The 21,275-nt window shown below is 43.3% G+C and overlaps 1 protein-coding gene across 7 annotated transcripts in view; it reads left to right on the forward strand.

Annotated features, from left to right (window-relative positions):
- TNRC6C (trinucleotide repeat containing adaptor 6C) overlaps nt 1–21,275 on the forward strand; it is a 288,331-nt gene that overhangs the window by 216,501 nt on the left and 50,555 nt on the right. For 5 of the 7 annotated variants that reach the window (XM_075349542.1, XM_075349541.1, XM_075349540.1 and 2 more), the window contains 3 exons: nt 17,134–17,340; nt 19,068–19,228; nt 19,312–19,395. In XM_075349542.1, the coding sequence (XP_075205657.1) occupies nt 17,134–17,340; nt 19,068–19,228; nt 19,312–19,395 (452 nt within the window). The remainder of the gene's footprint in view (nt 1–17,133; nt 17,341–19,067; nt 19,229–19,311; nt 19,396–21,275) is intronic. The other 2 variants (XM_075349543.1, XM_075349546.1) reach the window with 1 other exon arrangement.

Raw genomic sequence — 21,275 nt, forward strand, 5'->3', positions numbered from 1 at the left:
TATTCTCATAAAAGTCAATGAGGCCTAAAAATACACATCTGTAATACAACTCCATTGACATCTCTCATGAAAACACAGATCTGTATTTTTAGGCTCCATTGATTTCTGTTGCGAGTGAATGTGAATCTGTAGCACACCTTTTACCTGTTTATTCTGAGCAAATTAAATTTCTACTCTATACAGTATTTTTTTATTTAGTCTCAAAAAGGGTTGTTCACTACTCTGACAATCCTGTCTTAAAGAGGGTCTGTTACTTGCTCAAATTTTTTTTTTTTTAGCTAAATACATTGTAAAATCCCTGAGTTCCCCTGATTCTGCTGCTCTTTTCCTGTTTGAGCTGCGTGGCTTTATTGCAGAGATATTAACATTTAATGCTTTTGCAGCACAGTATGTGAAATTTATGTTTGCAGTCCAACCGGGGATTTCTTCAGAGCCGCCTTTGTGGGTGTGTGCTTTCACTCTGCCCTATGAAACTCTTCAGATCTGTGGAATCGCTCACCCCCAGAGACTACAAGCAACTATTTCTGACAAGCATCCTAAAAAACAGCATGTAGCTTTTGTGACATTTGACGTTCCTCTGTCATGGTTGAATAGGGGTTCCCAATCGATGATGTATAGGTACATCATGGCAATCGCATGGAGTACTGGGGCTTTACCCACACAATCTCCACTGGGAGTTCAGAGTAAGTTATAGCTGAACTCTGGCTGTCACAGCCATGGAAAGTCCACACGCCACCGCTGCCTGTTTAATTCCCTAAATGCCGCAATAAATTGTGATCATAGAATTTAGGAGGCTGGGAGAGTGTGTACGCTCCCTCTTCCACTCGATCGGGACCCCAACAACATGAACATGGAGGTGCTAAATCGTCTCCATCGCAATCCAACATCATTATGATGACCTCTGAATCAGCCATTTATGGCAAGCCTGTTAGACCATGCTTAAAGCATGATCTAAGAGGCTTCTGTCAGTGTGCTACGGACAGGTATAATGTATTACAATGTTTGTGCTTTACAAAATATTATACCAGCAATCAGACATCAGACTAATAAAAGTTAATGTCCCATATACAGACTAAGTAAAAAAAAGAAAAAGCTAGAAAGAAATTATAAAAATAATCTTTAAAAATCGGAAACTAAAGATCAAAAAATGAAAAAAAAAAATAAAATATATATATATATTTACAGTACAGGCCAAAAGTTTGGACACACCTTCTCATTCAAAGAGTTTTCTTTATTTTCATGACTCTGAAAATTGTAGATTCACATTGAAGGCATCAAAACTATGAATTAACACATGTGGAATGAAATACTTAACAAAAAAGTGTGGAACAACTGAAAATGTCTTATATTCTAGGTTCTTCAGAGTGGCCACCTTTTGATTTGATTACTGCTTTGCACACTCTTGGCATTCTCTTGATGAGCTTCAAGAGGTAGTCACCGGAAATGGTTCTCACTTCACAGGTGTGCCCTGTCAGGTTTAATAACTGCGATTTCTTGCCTTATAAATGGGGTTGGGACCATCAGTTGTGTTGTGCAGAAGTCTGGTGGATACCATAATACCATTGTTTTTAATGCACATAAAAAAAACAGCGTACCGTATGTATAATATGTGCTGGTTCTATACTGCTCTTATTTTATTATGTACAATTGAAATCAGAAATTTACATATACTATCTAGAAAGACACATCTGCAGGTTTTTTTCACCATCTGTCATGAAATCAGAGTAAACCTTTCCCATCTTAGGATAATTAGGAACCAAAAATATTTATATCCATTATTTATATTTGCCAATTGCCAGAATGAGAGAGAAAATGTTTTAAGGCATTTTTATTACTTTCTGCAAAAGTTTACATACATTTCATGTTTGATACCATTGCCCTTAAAATGTATGACTTGGTTGAAACGTTTTGGATATCCCTCCACAAGCTTCTCATAATAGCTGGCAGGAATTTGGGCCCATTCCTCCTGACATAACCGATGTAACTGAGCCATGTTTGTAGGTCACTTTGCTCACACCTGCCTTTTCAGCTTTGCCCATAAATTTTCCATACAATTGAGATGTGATGGTCACTCCAAAACATTGACTTTATCCATTAGCCACTTTGTACCCAGTTTGGCAGGATGCTTTGGGTCATTGTCCATTTGGAAGACCCATTTCTGCTCAAGCTTCAAGTTCCTGGCTGATGTTTTGAGATGTTGTTTCAGTATTGCCACATAAAATCTTCTTTCCACATGTTATCTATTTTGTGAAGTGCATCAGTCCCTCCTGCAGCAAAACAACCCCACAACATGATGCTGCCACTACTGTGTTTCACAGTTGGGATGGTGTTCTTAGGCTTCAGAGCTTCTTCCTTTTTCCTTCAAACATAATGATGGTCATTATGGCCAAACAGTTCAATTTTAGTTTCATCAGATGACAGGACATGTCTCCAAAAATTAATGTCTTTGTTCCTGTGTGCATTTGCAAACATTAGCCTTTTATTATTTTTTTTTATTATTATTGGAGCAATGGCTTCTTCCTGGCAGAGCGGTTTTTCAGCCCATGCTGACACAGTACTTATTTCATTGTGGATAATGACACATCTAACTAGCTTCCAGCAGCATCTTCACAAGGTCTTTTGCTTTTGTTCTTAGGTTGATATGCACATGTCTGACTAAAGCACGTTCATCTCTGGTACACAGAACCTGTCTCATTCCTGAGCAGTATGATGGCTGGACATTCCCATCATGTCTGTACTTGTGTATAATTGTTTGTACAGATGAACGAGGCACCTTCAGGTATCTGGAAATTACACCCAAGGAGGAAACTGACTTGTGCAAGTCCTAGGACCTTGGCTTTTTACTTTCTCATGATGCTACACAAAGAAGCAGTGTGTTTCAGGATTGCATGATAATACATCCACAGGTGTGTCTCTAATTAACTCAGATGTTGCCAATAAACCTATCAGAAGCTTCCAAAGACATGACATCATCATTTGTGCTGTCCCATATTGTTTAAAGGCATAGTACTCTTAGTGTATGTAAACTTTTGACTTTGCAAAAAGTAATAAAAATGCCTTAAAACATTCTCTCTCTCTCTCATTATTCTGGCATTTGGCAAATATAAATCATTTTGGTTCTTAATTGACCTAAAACAGGAAAGGTTCATTCTGATTTCATGTCAGATATTGAGAAAAACTTGCTTATGTGTCTTTAAGATCAGTGTTTCCATCTTTTTTGATGTAGTGTGCTTTCTCGGTGTCCAAAACGCTGTGTTGTACAGTACAAGCACAGTGGATGGGATTTCTAGCAATCCTGTGCCCACTACGCTTGTCTTTCACACAGCAAAAATTGACCGTCAGTACGGCTTTCTGAGCCGCAGCATGTCAATTGTTTGCTGCGGAGTCGCAAGCGTTCCCCTCATCCGCCTGGATCCACCTGGATCGTGGGCATGAGCAGCTGTGATCTCCTGCGGAGGAGACTTGCGGCCCTGCCGGTCAGGATCCGCTTCGTCCAGGACGCAGCAGGTCCTGATCGTGGGCACACGTACACTTAGTGTATGTAAACGTTTGGTTTCAACTGCATTTTGTATTGTCGTGTTCAGAAATGCCCGATCTATTAAAATATAACATCAGTTAATCTGATAGGTACACGGTGTAGCAATAAAAACAAAATCAAAACGCCAGAATTGCATTTTTTTTTTGTTGCCTCCACATTGCATTAAAATGCAATAACAGGCGATTAAAAGATTGCATATTAAAACACCAGCTCAATGCGCAAAAAATAAGCCACCACTGAGCTCCAGATCCCGAATTATAAGAATGCTATGGCTCTCGGAAAATGGCGACAATTTTTATTTATTTTTTTTTTTTTTTATTAAACTTCTGAATTATTTTTCACCACTTAGATAAAAGTAAAACTACACATGATCAGTATCTACGAACTTGTACTGACCTGGGGAATCATATTACCAGATCCGGTTTACCATAAAATGAACATAAAAAAAATTGTAGTATTGCATTTTTGTTTTTGCAATTTCAGTGCATTTGGATTGTTTTCCCATTTTACTGTACAATGTGGGGCAGAATGAATGGTGTCATTCAAAAGTACAACTTGTCCCACAAACAACAAGCCCTCATATGGCTACAGTGGTTGAAAAATAAAAACGTTATGGCTCTTGGAAAAGGGGAAGAAAAAAACAGAAAATTGCCCAGGGGGTGAAGGGGTTAAGGGCATAAAAATTAAAAGTTTGAAAATTGATAAAATTTTTTCACAAACACAAAAAAAATATCCTCCTAAATTTACCACTAACATGAAGTAACATAGCAGTCTCCGAATCACTTGATCTGTTAAAGTGTTCTAGTAGCTTCAGGAGGTGACAATGGTCAGAATTGGCCTGGTCAGGAAGTGAAAATTGGCTCGAAGGTTAATGGGTTAACAGGACCATATCTGTTTTTACTAAAATTCCCTCAGACTCAAGTCTGTAATAGCAAGATGACCGGCGTATCAATGTCACCTCCATATAGACAGACACCTGCTGTTTGTTCCATTCTGAAAGCACTGGCAGGATTAGAGAAAGGTAGATCTTCTTATTAAGACGCTACCTCTTTGTTCTTAGCCGGCTTAAGTGTCCTTCCCAAGCGGTCTAAAATGGGAATAGTATTCTAAACTGTCTCCGCTCCATGTGTCTACTACAGCAGTAAGTCATGGCTGAAATAGAGGGGGTTTGACCAGACTGGAACTGCAGTTTTCTACACCCAAATCGAAGCAAAGTCTGCCAGTGTTCGCTCTCATCTGTATCTGGTCCTGCACAGAGAATTGGGGCAATACGTACAGTAGATGCACAAACCGTGCTGGATGCAATGACTCTGTCACATTTAGCAGCAAAAGTGCTTGAGGAGTACCAAAATTTCTTAGTGTTGGGTAATACTGTGTTATCCCAAAAATGATCCCTATCATTATTTTACAGAATTTTTGGAGAATGCTTGAAATATAAGCCCCACTCCAAAAATAGCCCAAGTTACAGTCAGGGCCTGCATTATAGGGGAGAAGTCAAACTGCTCAATTTCTCAGGGACCCTAGCAGTTGTATTCCAAGATTAAAGGCCCCGTCACACACAACGAGATCGCTAACGAGATTGTTGTTGTGTCACCGACGCAGCAGCAATCACGTTAAGTGTGACACCAGCGATCAGGCCCCTGCTGTGAGATCTCTAGTCGTTGCTGAATGGTCCAGGCCATTTTCTTCAAAGGCGATTTCCTGCTGGGCAGAACACATCTCTGTGTTTGACACCTACCAATGACCTCCTAACACCGTCCCAACACCTGCTGAAATCGTTATACAGGTCGCTGATTGTTACTGCGTCGTTGGTAAGATCTGACTGTGTGACATCTCATCAGCGACCTCCCAGCGATCCTTATCAGGTCGCATCTTTTTCGGGATCCCTGGTAAGTCGTTAAATGTGACGGGGGCTTAAGATTTGTTTAAGGACCTTTGATAACTTCACAGTCATGATGTAATCAAAGGTGTCAAAGGGAACCTGTCAGGGCCAATATGCACCCAGAACCATGAGCAGTTCTGTGTACATACTGCTAATCCCTGCCTAACCATCCCTGTATACAGTAGCATAGATAAAGGGATCATTAGAAATCCTTTTTCTAAAGATCCCTTTATCTATGCTAGTGTATACAGGGATGGTTAGGCAGGGATTAGCAATATGTACACAAAACTGCTTGTGGTTCTGGGTGCATATTGGCCCTGACAGGTTCCCTTTAATTGCCGGAGTCTAAAATAATTGCACAGGAGACAGGCTGGTATGCAGGACTGACATTAGGGGGAAGGGAGAGGAAACTTGGCAATTTCACAGGGCCTCCACTCTCCAGGGGTCCCCAGCGTTTATATCAGGTTTTGTGACCAGGTTGCCACCTAAAGGGTGTGTGTATAATAGATAGCCAGCACACAACAAAACTGGTAAAGCAGTTCCCTGAAACAGAAAATATTGAAACAATGAAATGGGCAGCTCAGAGTCCTGATATAAACCAAATAGTGAACCTCTGGAAAATCCTTAGTGACAAAGTAACAGCCACGGAACCCACAACAATCAAAGAACTGTGAAAGAAGAGTGGACCAAAATCACACCAGAGCAGTGTGAGAGACTAGTGATGTCCTGTGGCCGCATATGTGCTAAAGTCATTCATAGCATAGGCCTGTACACATCCTACTGATTGGTGACTGTTACCTTCAGAAAATGCACTTATAATCTTTCTCTGTGCTACAGTCATTGTTGTTCTCTAATTATGATCATCATGTTTTGGGCAAAATAAAAAGTTTTATGTTTTTTAAAACACTGTTCTGGTGGCATGGTGCACCCCTTACAAAAAACCTTCAAATGTTGATCAATGTAGATTACAGTATTTCTGAAGAATACAAGTGATTATACATTGTTCTCTAATTTTGATCTATAGTCTATGTATGTTGAATTGTCCTAGTGGGAGGGTCTCCTATTATTGCCACTGATTGGTGTAAGCATACGCAGCTGTTTTGGAGATCTGGGACCGATTCTCCTGTGCTCCGACCCACATGCAGGTCTTGGACATGCAAATACATTACTGCGCTTGCTTTTATTACTTCATTGTTTCCTTGTGGTTGGGGGAGGGGAGAACGGTTGCTCTGACCCCACAATCACAGGGGCCCACCCGGAGCTACTGCCATTGTTAACTATATCAATGTGAATGTCTCAGTACATTTGTCCATTCATCCTTCAATTGCATGAAGTTTGATAGTGCTATATGAAATGATGATGTTCTTTCCACTTCCACTTCCGGATTATGGCCCCAACAGTACTTACTGGAACCTTAAGTAGTTTAGAAATTCTCCTGTAACCAATGCCATTAGTATGTTTTGCAACAATTAAGTTTGTGAAGGTCTTGAGACAGCTCACTGGTTTAGCCCATCATGACATGTTTCTTGTGCTACACCTTTTTTTTGGGACATCAGTTGAACAAGCTATTATTTTCAATAAGTGGCAGGATTAGCTTTCTATTTACTGATGGATTTCAGCTGGTGTCATGACTTTCCATGGCTTTTTGCACTTCTTTCTGCATGTGTTCAATACTTTTTCCCTGTCATTTCTCATCATTACACACCACTAAATTTATGGATATCTATGGTTTGATTTCTTTGCCTATGTTGATTGGATGAGGTGTTACTGACATCTGGTGAGCATTTCATCTCAATAGCACCTTTAGAAATATAATTATGTATAAAATTTATAAAAATAATAATAATTACTTAGAAAATTAGTGAATATTTTACACCCACTGTATGTGTATATATAATGTTTCCTGTATGGTTGAGTACATTAATAGTGCAATTAGAAAATATGGTATATATTTTTGTGTAGGCCTACCTGTTTAGTTGATTTACCATTGCTGTGTCTATGATCCTGATTCTTTCTTACCCCTGATTCCCCTAATGCAGACTGTTATTTCCCATGATGCATCTACCTTTTGCAGAGGTAACGTCTCATCACATTGGGTTTTTTTCTGTGCGTTTCCTCCCACACTCCAAAGACCTATTGATAAGGAATTTAGATTATGAATCCCAATGAGGCCAGTAATGATGTGTGTATGGTGTTGCAGAATATGATGGTATTTTATAATTAAGGAAAATAAAAAAATAAAGTCTACTTGTATCTAATGGCAGCAAGAGATTAAACTACATCAGGGGCTAAAAGTTGTGGGTCAGTAATTTGAGACTTTGGGGCAATTCATCAAGCATCAAACCAGCGATTGTCACTGGTCCTGATGAGGGCGTGTTGGAGCAGACACTCTTAATTCATTAAAGGGAACCTGTCCCCCCCCAATATGTGATCTGACATATTAGCAGACGCATATTTGCCCTAATACCGTAGCAGCTTCCTACCCATCCCTGTGCTGTAAAATTGTGTAATATGAAAGTAATAAAAAACGTTTTATTACTTTCATATTTCCTATGTAAATTCAGAGCCGCCTTGCACTATGGGCGTCTGCATACTTTCCATGGTATCACGCCCCTGTGGGCGTGATACCATGGAGTCACATGAGCGACGTCCCCGTCACTCATTCTATCCTGCTCGCGTTTATACTTACTATTGCGGCAGGTTTTTCCGGGTGTTCACTTGCCGGCTTCAGACGTGCACTGCGCATGCGCGCCTGAAGCCGGGGACATCGCTTATGTGACTCCATGGTATGACGCCCACAGGGGCGTGATACCACAGAAAGTATGCAGACACCCATAGGGCAAGGCGGCTCTGGTTTTTATTACTTTCATATTACACAATTTTACAGCACATGAATGAGTAGGAAGCTGCTATTAGGGCAAATATGCGTCTGCTAATATGTCAGATCGCATATTGGAGGAGACAGGTTCCCTTTAAGAGGTGCTTGCCTGCTAATGAATTAGGCAAGGTGCATAGTAGGGTGCACCTCGCCACAACTGTTAGGCGGGCTTTGCACACTACGATATCGCAGCTGCGATGTCGGTGGGGTCAAATCGAAAGTGACGCACATCTGGTGTCGCAGTCGATATCTTAGTGTGCAAATCCTTTTTGATACGATTTAACGAGCGGAAAAGCGTCGTAATCGTATCATCGGTGCAGGGTCCGACATTTCCATAATGCCGGTGCAGCGACAGGTACGATGTTGTCATCGCTGTGTATGAAGCCACAGGACCGAGGAACATCTACCTGCGTCCCGGCTGCAATGCGGAAGGACGGAGGTGGGCAGGATGTTTACGTCCTGCTCATCTCCGCTGCTATTGGCCGCCTGCCGTGTGACGCCGCACGACCCGCCCCCTTAGGAAGGAGGCGGGTCGCTGGCCAGAGCGACGTCGCAGGGCAGGTGAGTGCATGTGAAGCTGGTGTAGCGATAATGTTTGCTACGCCAGCTATCACAAGATATCGCACCTGTGACGGGGGCGGGGACTATTGCTGCAGCATCGGTAACATATTGTTACCGATGTCGCAACGTGCAAAGTGCCCCTTACTCCAGCCACTTTTTTCGGTGCTGGGACGAGAGTGATGTGAAAACCCCATAAGGCCCTGTGCGCACATTGCGGGTTTTTTTTGCCGCGGATTTGCTGCGGTTTTTGCTGCAGAAAAGGTGTGTTTTTTTGTTCGGAACCTTTCTGCAGTCCTTCACCAGCAAAATCTATGGGAAAACCAAAATGCTTGTGCGCACACTGCGTTTTTTTCTATAGGTTTTGCTGCAGAATTTCTGCAGCAAAAAAGAAGTAGCATGTCACTTTTTTTGCCATAGATAATGGTAAAAACCGAAGGGACCACCCCATGGCAAAACAGTGGGTGCGTTTCTGCTGTGGGTGCGGATTTCTCTCAGAGGGTTTAGAGTTTTCTTAAGAAAAACAAATTCCCAGTGCGCACAGACCCTTAGTTGGATTTTTTTTTTTTTTTGCTCAATCTTGCAGTTGCACAAAAAAATTGTGACTTTTCCAAGCTTTTTCCCCTAGAAATCTGGTGACAATCCAGTGTATCTTACGTGATGCTTCAGGCTGGTTACCCTGCCTCCTGATGCTGATCACCTCTGTGTGCAGCTGCATCTCATAGGCCACATTGGAGAGCCTGCACACCACTATAGATATAGACTGGCAGCTAATCATTATAAAGTTCCTCATATTTAATAGTGTGCGTGCGTATATATAATATACCCATATTTTTCAGACTACTGGACGCACCATGCCATAAGACGAATCCCAACATTTAGACAGCAGAAAATAGGAAAAACATTTTCCCTACTAATTAAAACTTCCCTGGTGGTATAAAGTGGAGGGGGTCATTATAACTAATTAATTTTAATGGACTAAGGTAGAATATGAAGGTAATAGATCTATTGTTAGTATTTCCCTGTACGCATATAGCACTGCAACATGTGCATTAATGTACACACTGCAGCACACCTATATATTCAATTCTGCTGCATGGGCAGTACATGCACACAGCTCTGCCACATACAGACAAAGCCTTGTCACCCATAGCTCTTATACATGCACATTTATATCTACAAACATCTGTGTTGCATGCACATTTACATACTGGCACATCTAAGCACACTATATATTACCACATCTTGCAGTTCCTTCCAGAATAGTGACTGATCACATGACCAAAGGGTTGTGGAGGTCCTTTTGCTGCGCAGGACGTGCCGCCTCCTTGTAGGTTTCCCGAACTACCTGACCGGCCCTGCACTCATCGCATAGATCAGTGTGGGGCAGGAGGAGATAGAGCAGTTCCCTCTGTGATCAGGAAGGACACTGTGTCACTGTTCACCATCAGGAAGCTGCCTCTGGACTATAAGGCTATGTCCACACGCTGCAGTTTTGTCGTAACCACAACTATGCACCCTTTGGCCAAAAAAAACAACACATCTTGTGGCAAAAAAATAATCAAATTTTTTTTATGCATTTTTTTACCATACATTTTTGATGCGTTTGTTATCTATCACTAATGGGTGAAAAACGCAAAAAGAATGGACATGCTGCATTTTTGAGGTCACCACAAAAATGCAGCCAAAACAAAAAAAGCAATAGGCGCACAGCAAATCTGAAATCTCATAGACTTTGCTGGGGGAGGAAAAGCTTGCAGTTTGTGATGTTTAAAAGGTCACCACAAATTGCACAAAAACGCATAAAAAGCTGCAACATGCGCATGGGGCTAAAGTACAGTATGTGCGCACACGTGTTTTTGAGTGTAGATTTGTCACAAAACATGAAGGTAACTGTCAGCAAAGTCACTTGCAATCCCGAAGTGTCATGCACACGTTGCATGTTTGTGACTTGCAGATTTGGTGCAGTAAATAATCTGCAGCATGTCCATTCTTTCAGTATTTTGGCAGCGTTTTTCTACCCATATGGATGAGCAGACCCGTGCATGTTCAGGTAACGCTGATTGAGTCATCAGCGCTGGCCATGTTCATGGAGTACTCGAAGCAGCACAACACGTGCCGTGAGTGCTGCGGCTGAAACTCCACTACTGCCTGCTGCTTCTCGCAGTCTCTCCAGCAAAAGCACGGTTTACTTACACCTTGTGGGTACAGCCAGTGGCGTAACTACCGCGGTCGCAGCGATCGCGACCGGGCCCGGGAGGTTAGGGGCCCGGCGGCCGCCAGGCAGATCAGCAGCCAGCTCCTGTCAGTGTGAGAGGAGCTGCGCTGATCTGTCACAGACCTCGCGGCCGCTATTTGACCCACTGCCGCCGCCGACACCGGGCCCCCTGCCTGATGTCAGCGGCGGCACCGGGGCCCCCTGCCTGGTGTCAGCGGCTGCGGCGTCTCCCCCGTCACCGCGCACAGTAATGATGAAGCATAGCGCGGCCGGTGCCACGCTATGCATCACCATTCTCCCCCTGTGCGATGACGTCACTCCCGAGCGACTGCTGTGCTGAGTGCACAGAGTGCAGGACAGGAGGACGCCGACCGCACCGCAGCACCGGGAGAACGAGCAGCGGGGAAGACAGCAGCGGTGGAAGGAAGAGAGAAGGTGAGTACTTTGGTTTTTTTTTAAATATAAGTGAGTAAACGGTGGCCAGAGGCTTGGGAAGGCAGTTCTGGGGAAGCTGCATTATTGTACATGGAAGCCCGGAGAGGCTGCTTTATATATGGAGGTCTGAGGAGGCTGCATTATATGTGGAGGTCTGGGGTAGCTGCATTATTATACATGGAGGCCTGGAGAGGCTGCTTTATACATGGAGGTCTGAGGAGGCTGCATTATATGTGGAGGTCTGGGGTAGCTGCATTATTATACATGGAGGCCTGGAGAGGCTGCTTTATACATGGAGGTCTGAGGAGGCTGCATTATATATGGAGGCCTGGAGAGGCTGCTTTATACATGGAGGTCTGAGGAGGCTGCATTATATATGGAGGCCTGGAGAGGCTGTTTTATACATGGAGGTCTGGGGAGGCTGCATTATATATGGAGGTCTGGGGTGGCTGCATTATTATACATGGAGGCCTGGAGAGGCTGCTTTATACATGGAGGTCTGGGGAAGCTGCATTATTATACATGGAGGCCTGGAGATACTGCATTATACATGGAGGCCTGAGGAGGCTGGGTGCATTGTTATACATGGAGGTGGTCTGGAGAGACTGGGTGCTATATTATACATGGAGGCCTGGAGAGGCTGGCTGCTACATTATACATGGAGGCCTGAGGAGGCTGGCTGCATTATTATACATGGAGGCCTGGAGAGGCTGGCTGCATTATTATATATGGAGGTGTGGGGGGGCTGCATAATACAAAATGAAGGACACCTTATATATGGAATATAGGGGTGCCTTATGCATAGAGGAGTATGGGGCTGCATAATGCTATATGAAGTTTTATGGGGTTGCGTTATAATACATATAGGACTATGGGGGCTACATTATAATATATGGAGGACTATGGAGGCTACCTTATACATGGACTATGGGGGTGCATTATAAAACATTGGGGACTATGTGGTGCAGTATAATATATGGAGAACTATGGGGTGAATTATAATATATGGAGAACTATGAGAAATTCATTATAATAATTGGAGGGCTACTTTATACAAGGAGGACTATAGGGCTGCATTATAATGTATGGAGGCCTATGTGGTGCAGTATAATACATGGAGAACTATGGGGTGAAATATAATACATAGAGAACTATGAGAAATTCAAGATAATAATTGAAGGGCTACTTTATACATGGAGGATTATGGGGGTGCATTATAATATATGGAGGACTATGTGGTGCAGTATTATATATTGAGTACTATGGGGTGAATTATAATGCATGGAGAACTATGGGAAATGCATTATAATACATGGAGGACTATGGAAGTGGATTCTAATATATGAAGGGTTATGTGGGACCCTTTATACTATTTGGAAGGCTATGTGGGTGCCATTATTGTATTTGGAGAACTATATACAAGGGGGGACAAAGATACAAGCAGGGGATGGGAACGTTTTGTGCTGAGGGAAAAAGGCTCTTTTTCCTCAGCCCCCATCTTTCCCATGCTCTGCTATACATCATGTCTCAGCACCCAGCTTTCCCATGCTCTGATATGGGAAAGCTGGGTGCTGAGGGAAAGATGTATAGCAGAGCATGGGGAAGCAGTGTGCCGAGGACAAGATGGATATCAGAAAATAGGAAAGCTGGGTGCTGATAGAGGGATTTCAGATCATGGGAAATCTGGGTGCTGTGGGTAAGAGCCAAGTGTCGGCATCATTATCCTGTACCCCGAGTGTCAGTGTCATTATCCTATACCCTAAATGTCGATGTACGTGGAGGGGGGGCCCAGGTCTGAACTTTGCACCGGGGCCCATCAAACTCTAGTTACGCCCCTGGGTACAGCCCATGTGAGGCGGTAAGCGGGAAGACGGAAGTGATTCTGTAGCTGTGACAGGCGAGCAGCAGCTGGGTGAGAACACCGAAAGCGCCCACAGACACCCCTCACTTTCTGCAGCAGCTCTGACATCTTGGAGTAATTTTTCAGGAACCTCAGCACCAAATTTAGCACATGCACCAGGCAAGGGATTTGCGTCAAACCGGCTAATTCTAGGGCTGCTACTAGATTTTGCCTATTTTTGCAAACTACCAGGCTGGGCTTTATGTGGACCAACCAATGATCGATGTATTGTTTGATCCTTGTCCACAACTCCTGCGTGGTGTGGGATTTTTTTCCCCCAAACAGATGAGTTTCAGAAAAGCCTGCTGTTGTTTTTCTATGGCTGGGCTGAAGCGCGTCATGCAGGTCTTACACAGGTGTTACATTGACCGGATGAGGACAAGGTTGAGGAAGTGAAGGAGGAGGCAACACAAAGAGGAACGTCCAGCAGTCCATGGCGGTTTTAGGACATGCGCCAGAATGCTGTCTGCCTTAGGCCCAGCCGCCACTACATTCCCCATTGGGCAGTTAGGGAGATCTAATGTCCCTGACCGTGCTTACTGGCCATGTATTGGTGGTTATATGGATCTTGCCACTGATGACTCGCCTGGAAAAGTAGTGGCAGCTGGGAACCACGTGTTGTGGGACAACCACCTCCATACATTTTTTAATAATGTCCATATCCACCAGCTAGCATGGCAGCATTTCAAAGGCCAGAAATTTGGAAATGCTTAATGCTTCCATGGGGTGATGTGGAGATGCTCGATGCCACTGCTGGTGCGGTCACATCTTCTCTTTGCAAGGAGCCAGGTGGTCCTATTGCTCGGGAGGGGGAGATAGACGCTGAGACTGCAGCAGATCTAGCAGGAGGAGGCTCAGATCCTTCCTGGGTTTTCAGGTGTGTGCTCCACTGCAGCTCATGCTTTGCATTCAGGTGCCTCGTCATGAAGGTGGTGCATAGGATCAGAACATTTATGCCTCGCTTCAGTCTTTGACTGCACAATGTGCAAACCACTCTTGTCGTCAGCACATTGCCCAAAGAAATGCAACGCCAGGGAGTCCCGTTGCCTTTGGTGTGCTCAGTCTGTCAGCATCGTGGACAACAGCAGCCGATATACTGGTTAGGGGCTGGCCGCTGTGTGTTTGCACCCTGCTCCATCTCTTGCTATGCAGCTGGGGCAGCATGACCGCCACCACTTCCTCTGAACTGGGCATGTCTCTCAGATGGTCTTGACTCCATTTGGGGTCTAGGATCTCATCACCATATGTGACTGTAGTTCTTTTCTTTGTAGGCCTCATTCCATTTTCAGTAAACAGTAGAATGATGTGCTTTACCAAAAAGCTCCATCTTGGTCTCATCTGTCCACAAGACTCTTTCCTAGAAGGATTTTGGTTTACTCTTGTACATTTTGTCAAACTGCAGCCTATCTTTTTTTTTTTTTTTTTAGGCCTCAGTTTCAGCAATGGGGTCCGCCTGGATCTCCTGCCATAGTGTTTCATTTCATTGACATGTCGATGGATAGTTAGTGCTGACACCGATGCACCCTGAACTTGATTGGGGCTGCTTATCCACCATCCGGGCAATCACATAATATATCTCTAGCTAGCTATCTATGGAGATGGACTTGTAAACTTGAGATTTTTTTTTTTTTCTCAACAATTCTGGTTGTCAAGACTTCAGACAGTTCCCTTCCCCTTATTCTGTTCTCCATGGTGAGTGTGGCACACACAGACACACAATGTAAAGATTCAGTGAATGTCTCCCCTTTTTTACCTGGTTTCAGGTGTGATTTTCATACCGCCCACACCTATTGGTTGCCACAGGAGAGTTTAATTGAGCATCACTTGCTTAAAAGAAAGATGTTTACCCACAATTTTGGAAAGCTGTTGACCACTTTGTCCCACCCATTTTTGTGGCTTTGTGTAAAATTATGTCCATGTTGCCTTTTATTTCTTTTGGGTGTAAGAAAAAAAAAAAGTATAATTGCGATTAATTTTTTTGGAGAAATACCGTATTTTTTAGTTTTATAAGACTCACCCCAAAGTTAGAGATGAAGAAAAGGTTAAAAAAATAATGGGGTCCATCTTATACTCCAATGTTGTCTTACCGGAGGCGCGGGGCAGCAGCAGTGGTGGAGTGGTGTCACAGGACGAATGGGCAGAGCTGGTGGGGTCTGCTCTTTCAGCAGTGGGGTCTCTGCTGTCAGCGCAAGCTGTGGTGGCTGTGTGGAGCTGGCCAGTCCTGCAGGTGTCCCAGGTGCTTGGTTGGCGGTCTGGACTTCAAAGAAATGGCGTCCAGAGCAGCGCTTGCACACATGGAGCTCACAGCTGAGAGCTTCATCTGCGCACACACTGACTCCGGGCGCCATCGTCTGAAGCCAGAGCATCTGGGACACAGCCGGCACAGCCACCGCAGTCCGCACAGCCCGGCCGCCGCCCCGCCCATTGAGGCTGCCCCCCCCCCCCGCCCGCCCGCCCGCAAATTCTTCAACTCCTGGTAAGCTATATTTGGATTTTAAGACACACGCCTTATTTTCCTCCCAAATGTTTGGGAAGAAAAGTGCATCTTATAATATGAAAAATACAGTACTTAATTTTCTGGAAGAATTTGACTAGATAGATATAGTGTTATTTCAGTGAGTGACGACTTATTGGTAATGAACACAAAAATCAGCATATTGGGCACATAACATTAAAACGCCCATTTCTCTGGAACCATGTGACGGATATATATATATATATATATATAATATAAAAAAAAAAAAGTTATAGTTACAGTATATACTTAGTATGGCTTTAACAAAGATACATGTTCAACTGAGAGAATGGAGACAATAAAGGGAGTGGGATTTGGGTACATCCATAATACATGTACCAATCTGCCCTAAAGTTTTTACCTCCTTTTCTAGAATAAAGAAATGAACAGGTTTTTTTTTCTTTTTTATCCCATCAATTTTTGAAATGCCTGTAGTTATCCTTTTGTGGATTCAAAGTGAAATATAATTCAGGAACGTTTTTGTAAAAATCTATCCTAAATGACTTTTATCCATTTTGAGCCATTATAGTGGGGGGGGCGGGTTATTGCGGAGTTGGGAAATATCACACTAATATTCATTTTTCCTAGATTCTGCAGTTTCATTGATATTCCTGCTGGCGTGTAAATGTTCTCTTCTTCCAGTCTGCAAGTCCTGTGTTGTCAGCAGATTACACATAATGGCGCACTATCGTGTCACTACGAATGTGACAGGGAAATATAACAATTATGTTCTAGACAATAAAGTGCACAAACTGCGTCTCTGGTTCTGACTATAGAAGGAAGCTGTGAAAATCCTAATGACCGTTTCTCCTCCATAAATACCTTTTATGTATCGTGCAGAGAACCTATGCATCATACAGTATATTATAGGCTTATGTAATAATATCCCCCCCCCCACATATAATACCTATTTCACAAACCCACAAAAACTCCTTGTCCTTGAGCTTCATGTTTTGCCTGCCATATCCAGTTCTTCACCTAACCAGAATATTTTCTATGAAAATGCTGTATGCATGGTTGCTTAAAGGGATTGTTCAGAATTTTAAGGCCCTTTTTTTTATCCTCAAAAACAGTGCTGCTTCTGTTCCAAGGGTTGTGTATATCACTGCAGGTCAAGCCTAGTCATATTAAAGGACATTGTGGTGTTAGATATTATATTAATGGAAGAAAAGTCTGTGCTCTGAATCCATTGTTTTGTATCATTTGCAGGCTGGGGAGATATGCCCCCTGTCCATTCAAAGACTGAAGCCTCTTGGGGGGAACCTCCGTCTTCATCTGCTGCAGTTGACAATGGGACTTCAGCGTGGGGCAAGCCTTCTAATAGTGGTTCAGGTTGGGCAGATGGCTCTTCAGAGTCTCCGGGATCCTATGGAAGGACAAGTGCTCAAACTGCTGCCCCAGTGCTGTGCAAACCAGGTGACCAGTCACAATCTTTTATACATTTTTTTTTTTTTTTTTAAAATTTATATATATATATATATATATATATATATATATATATATATATATATATATATATATATATATATAAAATATTATATATTTTCCCATTTCTGCAAGAAATGTAAGATTAAAGTGGTTTTCCACTACGATGATAAAGATAACGTATCTAGTGGATAGACCATCAATATCAGATGAGTTCACGTTTAACACCAGCACCAGTCACCCGTTACCGACTCCGGCTGTGGACGGATGTAAGCCAGATATAGAGAAGAACTCCCCCGCTTTCTGCACTGTTTAATTCACACTCCGTGGTACTGCAGTTACTAAACAGGGTGATGAATCTGAGGGGTCTCTGCTACATGCACGATTTACTTCTGTCCACTGCTGGTGTTGATCCATGGGGTGCTGCATGTCCTGTGCATGGATCATCAATGAAATAGCAGTGGACAGCCCCTTTAAAATGACATCTGAGTGTCACCATATCTCTTAAAGAAGTGTGTCCCTACATTGTCTGACACAGCACTGATTGGACAGTTGACATTGTAAGGACACAACCTTGTAAATTTATTAAAACATTTTTTGTTAGGAATAATAAGGGATGGTACAATCCCGTGTTGTAAAGATATCAGTTTCAGAGTTTGTATTTCATGAGGAATTCAAGTACAGTGGACCTTGGATTACGAGCATAATTGATTCTGGGCGTGTGCTCTTAAACCAAGTTACTCTTATATCAAAGCAAATTTTCCCATAGGAAATAATTGAAACGCAGACAATTGGTTCCACAACCCAAGAATATTTACTGCATTTATATAAACTTATTACAGTAATAGAGAATAATGTACTGTATTCATATAAAATTATTACACTACACTAAAAACATAAAACAAATTAAACTGCACTGTAGCTTCCAATAGAATTATTTCTGTGCAGGAGATACAGTACAAGCAATGTGCTGTACTAGTTATCAATAAGTACAGTACTGTATCCACAAATGCAAATTGATAGACATGCTATATAGTATATACTGTACCATACAATGGTATACTGTATACAGTACATATGTACAGAAAGTTACCTCCACAGTGGGTGGTCAGATCGTGAAGAAAGGACAGAATCAGAAGCGTGCACGGTGGTAATTTGCTCTTATTGCAAAGCATTGCTCTTAAACCAAGTTACACATTTTTTAAAAGCTTTGCTTGTCTTACAAAATGCTCTCAAACCAAGTTACTCTTAAACCAAGACTCCACTGTATGTTCTAATACCGATATGTCCAGAGAGCTGAGAAGGTTTTTATGCAGATTTTTGTTTTATTTTTTTTTCTTCAAATTAACAGCTAGTCTAACCGCTTGTTAAGGACATGGTGCAGGGGCCTACGTGCTTATTATGGGTGTACGGTGATCTGTCTAATCCTTATTCTGGAACCACACAATCATGATGATATTGTGTGTTTCTAGTTTTTATTATTTCTATGTTATTGGGGTTTTTTCTCTCGTCCATAAGCCAATGTGAACTATGTTTTGGTTTAATTCCTTACTATTAACTAAGGTGAGCTAAGGCCCCACATAGGATTTATTTGCTAGATGCATCCATTGTGCTTTTTTTTTATTTTTCTTCAAAATTCACACAACATTAATAGTGATTGATGTTGATGAGACTCTGAACATAACATTCTATGTTTGATTTTGTTTTCCAAACTTTAGCTCCAAAATCTATGCAAGAAAGCTGGGGAAGTGGAGGAGAGGAAGTCGGCCTCAGTCAGTGGGAGGACGAGGAAAATGATATGTGGAATAATGCTGCTTCCCAAGACAGTAACTCCTCCTGCAATTCTTGGGGCAATGGCCCCAAGAAAGTACTTTCCAAGGTAGGTACAAGTAGAAATATACTTTAGTAGACAAATCCTCATTGGTGAATCATGTTTTTTTTAACTTTATACTTTTATTAAAGCAGGGCATGAAGACCCCAAATAAATCTGATGAGGCCTGGATTATGACCCGATTGACTAAACAGCTCACTGATATGGGCTTTCCAGTAAGTTTTATATGAAAAGGAAAATGTGCACATTTTGGTTGCTTAAAGATGGTTTCCGCTATATTTTTAAATTCAACATTGGGGAATCCCAGACAGAAAAAAGACACCTGCTTCCATCCCTCTCTCTCAAGCAGAGGGGAAACCATGACAGACCACCAATCACTTGCTCCTGCAGCCTGACAGTGGTATCAGATTTTGTTGTTTTTGACCTGGAGGACAGGATTACAGTGGCATCACTGGAGCCGGGGGTGGATTCCAGTAGTAAGTATGCCTTAGTGTTTGGGGGTTTTTTTTAACCTCTTCACAACAACCCATGACATTGTGGGTACGTCATGGATCATGTCAGAATAATCCCTGCCGGCTGCTGCAGGTAGCTGGCAGCGATCTCTGCACATGTGAGCTGATTTGAACAACTGAAGTGTGCGGCTATCAGGCACGAGTGGATTCGCTACCCACTCATGCCTGTTAACAGCGTGCTGTGAAAATGTCACAGCGCGCTCTACATGCTGACTGCAGTAAACATTTACTTACCCAGCGCCATCCGAAGTCATGTGTTGTGAACATGTGGATCCGATGGTTGTCATGGTAGCACATAGTTATGTGATGACTCCTGTAGCTATTATGCGTTGGTTCCTCTCACAGCTGGCAGAGGGCCGGGTGTGAGAGAAGAGCAGCTTTTCTACAAATCAGAGCAATGCGGCTCTGATCTACAGTAATGAATGCGTGATCAGACTGCTGATCCTTATGGTCCCCTAGGGGAACTAGTAAAAATAAAGAAACCTAAAACTTCAAATCACCCCCTATTCGCCCCATTGAAAATTAAAGGGTTAAAAAAAATAAAAAATATACACACATTTGGTATCACTGCGTTCAGAAATGCCTGATCTATCAAAATCTAAAATCAATAAATCTGATCAGTAAACTGTGTAACGGCTAAAAAAAATCCAAACGCCAAAATTATGTTTCTTCAGCGCTCTATTGGGAGACCCAGACGATTGGGTATAGCTACTGCCTCCGGAGGCCACACAAAGCACTACACTAAAAAGTGCTAGGCCCCTCCCCTTCTGGCTATACCCCCCCGTGGTATCACGGGTTCTCCAGTTTTCAAGCTTTGTGCGAAGGAGGTCAGACATCCATGCATAGCTCCACAGATTTTAGTCAGCAGTAGCTGCTGACTATTTCGGATGGAAGAAAAGAGGGCCCATATAGGGCCCCCAGCATGCTCCCTTCTCACCCGTTGATGGTGTTGTAAGGTTGAGGTACCTATTGCTGGTACGGAGGCTGGAGCCCACATGCTGCTTTCCTTCCACATCCCCCTGAGGGGCTCTGAGGAAGTGGGATCCTGCCGGCCTCAAAGCTCTGACGCCGGGCTCCATCCACAGACCCATTTGAACCTGCTGGATACGGAGCTGGAGTACCGTTCAGGGACATGGCCCTGCACCATTACAGGTACTCTGTGTCCCCGGACACACAGACACAGCACACTCCAGACTTGCTGGGTGTGCTAGTGCGCCGGGGACAGTAAAGGGTTACAGTCACTGCAGCTTTGCTGAGTGACTTTGTGTATTGGGAACTACCGCGCCGGACGCTCCGGGAGCGGCGGCACGGCTGGGACTTGTAGTTCGCCGGGGACTGGGCGCCGACCGCGCTTTTACGGCGGCGGCGCTTATAAATCCAGTCCCCGGCTTCTGCGGCCTAGTGCCGCTTCGTTCCCGCCCCCTCCCTGTCACTCAGGGAAGGGGACAGGCGCTGAGCAATCAGCAGCGCCGAGGGCTGGAGCCTTATTTACATGCTCCAGCCCTCTCACTGCACACTGTCGGACGCCGGATTCCCGCTCTGACTTGGGGCACGCCCACGGCCCGCCCCTCCTCACACGAGCT

The sequence above is a fragment of the Anomaloglossus baeobatrachus genome, chromosome 5 (assembly GCF_048569485.1).
Source record: "Anomaloglossus baeobatrachus isolate aAnoBae1 chromosome 5, aAnoBae1.hap1, whole genome shotgun sequence".
In the NCBI taxonomy this organism is placed as follows: Eukaryota; Metazoa; Chordata; class Amphibia; order Anura; family Aromobatidae; genus Anomaloglossus; species Anomaloglossus baeobatrachus.